A 4,704-nucleotide genomic window follows, 5' to 3' on the forward strand; every position below is an offset into this window, starting at 1 on the left:
TATTGGGGATAGTCTCGTTGTAAGCATTTCTTTGTAGTAAGTTTACTAATTATTTTCATCTTCCTTTCTTTATTTTCCTTTGAATTTTTAGCCTTCCTTTCATTATTTTCTAGTTTCTTTTAATCTTTATTGTTTCCTATAGCCGACACACTTGACAGATTTTTGAAAGATCGAATTTAGTTCGTAAAAGAACTGACTACGAGGGAACGAGTGGAAAAGGCACATTGAGTGTGTGAGATCAGAAGGGGAGATAGAAAAGAGCCATTAAAAGTTTCTCCCGAGTGAAACACGAGTGTTGAGTGATTGAGTGTCAATTCTGATTTATTTGGAGCGAAATTGTGAGAATCTTTGTGTGTATATTGTAAGGACCTATATACATTAATTATTTTCTTTGTGTTGTTTTGTTTTATTTGATTAATATGGCAGGTTCTAGTGATAACCATCCGGGTGACCAACCACCAAATTTGCAAATGCAAGCCATTACACGTGAGATAGAAAGGATGATAAGAGCTAAACTTGAGATTCTACATTCTAGAATGGATAAGATTGAAGGAGAATCCCAAACGCATCATAATGAAGATATTAATGATGAAAACGAAATTGACCAACCTCCAAGACCAAATCAGAGACATGGACGTACACTTGATGATAATTTGGCTAACATAAAAGTTGCGATTCCATCTTTTCAGGGACAAACAGATCCCGATGCATATTTGGCATGGGAGAGTAAAGTTGAGCATGTTTTTGAGTTTTATAATTACTAGGAACAAAAGAAGGTTCGTTTGGCAGCAATGGAGTTTGTTGATTACGCTCTCATTTGGTGGGATCAATTGCTGATACGTAGACGAAGAATCGGTGAGGGTCCAGTGAAGACGTGGACAGAAATGAAGCGAATCATGAGGAAACAGTTTGTTCCATTTCATTATCAACGTGATTTATTTCAGAAGTTACAAAACTTGAAACAGGATAATCGAAGTGTTGAAGATTATTTCAAGGAAATAGAAATGGCCATGATGCGTGCAAACATGGAGGAAGATAGAGAAGCAACTATGGCACGTTTTCTTGCTGGGTTGAATTTTGAAATTGCTAACGTTGTTGAGTTACAACATTATGTCGAGTTGGATGACATGGTGCATATGGCCATCAAAATTGAAAGACAATAGCATAGAAAGTCTTCTTACCGAGGTAATACTCCTTCTAAAGTTTCCTTTAATCCATATGTTACTCCTAATAATGCTAGGAAGCAATCACCATTTAAGATTAAGGAAAGAGCGGAAACGAGTAGTCCAAAACCTCCCATTGTTGAAAATGGACGTGGAAAGCAACAGAGACAAACAGAATGCACAAAAGACATCCAATGTTTCAAATGCCTTGGTAGAGGGCATGTTGCAAGTCAGTGTCCTAACCGAAGGATAATGATGACACATGTGAATGGGGAAATAGAGTCTGAATCTGACAATGATGAGCAAGACACCCCCTTGGTGGGCGATGATGAAGATGATGACCAAGTACAGACTTATGCAATTGGTGAAGCACTTGTGGTTAAAAGAAGCTTGAATGCACAACCAATTCGAGATGAGCTGCAGCGTGAGAACATCTTTCACACAAGATGTCTTGTGAATGATAAGGTATGTGTTGTGATTATTGATAGTGGTAGTTGTACTAACGTTGCAAGTAGTGTTATGGTTGACAAACTAGGATTGAAAACGACAAAGCATCCCAATCCATACAAGCTACAGTGGTTGAATGATGCTGGAGAGTTAAGGGTCACTAAACAAGTCCTTGGTACCATTTTCCATTGGAAAATACAAGGATGAAGTGATATGTGACGTTGTGTCGATGGATGCCACCCATTTGTTGTTAGGACGTCCGTGGCAATTTGACAAAAAGGTGATGCATGATGGTTTCACAAATAGATATTCTTTTATGAATGTAGGAAAGCAAATCACCTTAGTACCTTTGACACCCAGTCAAGTGCAAGAAGACCAAGTCCGTTTGAAAAAGAACAGTGAAGAAGCAAAAGGGAAGAAGAAGATAAACGTGTATGCAAGTAGAAAAGAGATCAGGAAATGTCTTTCCTCTCAACAATCTTTACTCATTTTAATGTATAAAGAGCATTGTTTGTTGGCTGAAATTCCCCCTGATTTGCCTATGTCTATTGCATCTCTTTTGCAAGATTTTGAAGATGTTTTTCCTGAAGAAATTCCAGATGGATTACCACCAATTAGAGGAATTGAACATCAAATTGATTTCATCCCTGGAGCTACCATTTCAAATAGACTAGCCTACCGGAGAAATCCTGAGGAAACAAAGGAGTTACAGAAACAAGTCAAAGAGCTGTTAAACATTTAAGAATTATTCTAAGCACTTTAAGAGGAGAGCATTTATATGCTAATCTTAAAAAGCGTACTTTTTGTACTGACCAAGTTACCTTCTTAGGTTTCATTGTTAGTTCACAGGGACTAGCAGTTGATCCAGAAAAGATTAAGGTAATTCAAGAATTGCCAGAACCAGTCAACATAAGTCAAGTTCGTAGCTTTCATGGGTTAGCCAGTTTTTACAGAAGGTTTGTACCAAACTTTAGTACAATTGCCGCCCCCTTAACCGGGATTATTAAGAAGAATTCAAACTTCTGTTGGGGCAAAGAACAAGATGAAGCATTTAAGGAACTCAAGGATTATTTGACAAAGGCTCCCCTATTAGCCTTGCCAAACTTTGAGAAGACATTTGAAGTTGAATGTGACGCCTCCGGGATTGGGATTGGTGCTGTTTTGAGTCAAGAAGGAAAACCAATCGCTTACTTTAGCGAAAAGCTAAATGGTGCAACCTTGAATTATCTAGTATATGACAAAGAGATGTATGCACTCATTCGAACATTAGAGACTTGGCAGCACTACTTATTGCCAAGGGAGTTCGTAATACACACTGATCATGAAGCGTTAAAACACATCAAGGGACAACACAAGCTCAACAAGAGACATGCCAAATGGGTCGAATTCCTTGAATCATTCCCCTATGTCATCCTCTATAATAGAGGAAAGGATAATATTGTGGCAGATGCTCTTTCACGCAGGTATACTACTTAACACTTTGGATTCCAAAGTCCTTGGTTTTTCATTTATTAAAGAACATTATGCTACTGATTTGGACTTTGGAGAGAGATATAAGTTATGTGAAACAGGTGCTCATGAAAAATATTATCAGCATGATGGTTATCTTTTCAAGGAAGGTAGGCTTTGTATTCCACAAGGATCCATGCGAGAAGTGTTAACCAAAGAAGCACATGAAGGGGGACTTATGGGACACTTTGGCGTTGAAAAGACACTTAGCATCTTGAAAGAACACCTCTTTTGGCCAAAGATGAAAAGGTATATTGAAAAGGTATGTGAAAGGTGTTTAGTATGTAAAAGGGCAAAATCAAAAGTCAAGCCTCATGGGTTATACCAACCATTGCCAATACCAACCATACCATGGGTAGACGTCTCTATGGATTTTGTTTTAGGTTTACCTCGAACCAAAAATGGAAAGGATGCGATATATGTGGTGGTTAACCGATTTTCCAAGATGGCTCATTTTATACCCTGTAACAAAACCGATGATACTATTCACGTTGCAAACTTATTCTTCAAAGAAGTGGTAAGGTTACATGGACTTCCTCGAACCATTGTCTCAGATAGAGATGTCAAATTTTTGAGCCACTTTTAGAGGACTTTGTTGGGTAAGATTGGCACGAAGCTACTCTTTTCTACTACTTGTCATCCTCAAACGGATGGGCAAACAGAAGTCGTCAATAGAGTCTTGTCAACATTACTCAGATCGATAATCACAAAGAACATCAAGACTTGGGAGGAATGTCTACCACACGTGGAGTTTGCATATAATTGAACCAAACATTCGGTGACAAAATTTTCTCCATTTGAGGTAGTGTATGGTTTCAATCCCTTAACTCCTTTGGACTAACCTCCTTTACCTTGTGATCAAATAGTGAACAAAGATGGAAAGGACAAGGCAGAATTTGTTAAGAAACTCCATCAACAAGTCAAGGACAATATTGAAAGAAGAACTAGACAATATTAAAAGAACTAGACAATATGAGCAGCAAGCAAACAAAGGAAGGAAAAAGGTAACTTTTGAAGTAGGAGATTGGGTTTGGGTACACTTCAGGAAGGAGAGGTTTCCAAATCAAAGAAGATCCAAATTATTACCTCGAGGAGATGGCCCATTCCAGATTGTGGAAAAGATCAATGAAAATGCTTATAAACTAGAGTTGCCCGGTGAGTTTGGTGGTGTTAGTGCTTCGTTCAACATTGCAGACTTAACACCCTTTGAGGATGGAGACGATTTGGGAACAAATCGCTTTAAAGAAGGGGGTTGATGTGATCACGCCCACATCAGATCCCGAAGTCATGCCACAGGGTCCCATTACCAGATCGAGGGCCAAACAATTCAGGGAAGTACTCCTAACTAAGTGTCTTGAAACTTTTGATTCATTTAATAACTTGACACCCTCCGACGTTAAGTTATATAATGTATTAATAGTTAATAACTTAGTATGAGTGTTTCATGCATATAGTTATACTAGCATTGCATATTTTAATATTAAGCATGCATACATTCGTGGGGTTCATAACAGCATGTTCATCATTTGTTTTGCATAACATCAGGTTCATCATTTGTTTTGCATAACAGCATATTTATCATTTG

The 4,704-nt window shown here is 38.1% G+C and overlaps 1 protein-coding gene across 1 annotated transcript; it reads left to right on the top strand.

Moving 5' to 3' along the window:
- Positions 1–536: 536 nt before the first annotated feature.
- LOC120177623 lies at positions 537–2,352 on the top strand. The gene is made up of 4 exons (XM_039183710.1): positions 537–716; positions 765–1,117; positions 1,241–1,785; positions 1,937–2,352. Exons 1-4 carry the CDS (start codon positions 537–539, stop codon positions 2,350–2,352), a joined length of 1,494 nt encoding a protein of 497 aa, XP_039039641.1.
- Positions 2,353–4,704: the final 2,352 nt, after the last annotated feature.

The sequence above is a fragment of the Hibiscus syriacus genome, unplaced genomic scaffold (genome assembly GCF_006381635.1).
Source record: "Hibiscus syriacus cultivar Baekdansim isolate YM2019G1 unplaced genomic scaffold, ASM638163v2 tig00003454_pilon, whole genome shotgun sequence".
In the NCBI taxonomy this organism is placed as follows: Eukaryota; Viridiplantae; Streptophyta; class Magnoliopsida; order Malvales; family Malvaceae; genus Hibiscus; species Hibiscus syriacus.

Excerpts from the sequence above, each read along its gene's own strand:
- LOC120177623 (XM_039183710.1), top strand. The coding sequence starts at position 537 with ATGGATAAGATTGAAGGAGAATCCCAAACGCATCATAATGAAGATATT. Across the intron at positions 717-764 it reads CAGATCCCGATGCATATTTG|GAACAAAAGAAGGTTCGTTT; the intron begins GCATGGGAGAGT and ends TATAATTACTAG. Across the intron at positions 1,786-1,936 it reads GGTCACTAAACAAGTCCTTG|GAAAGCAAATCACCTTAGTA; the intron begins GTACCATTTTCC and ends TTATGAATGTAG.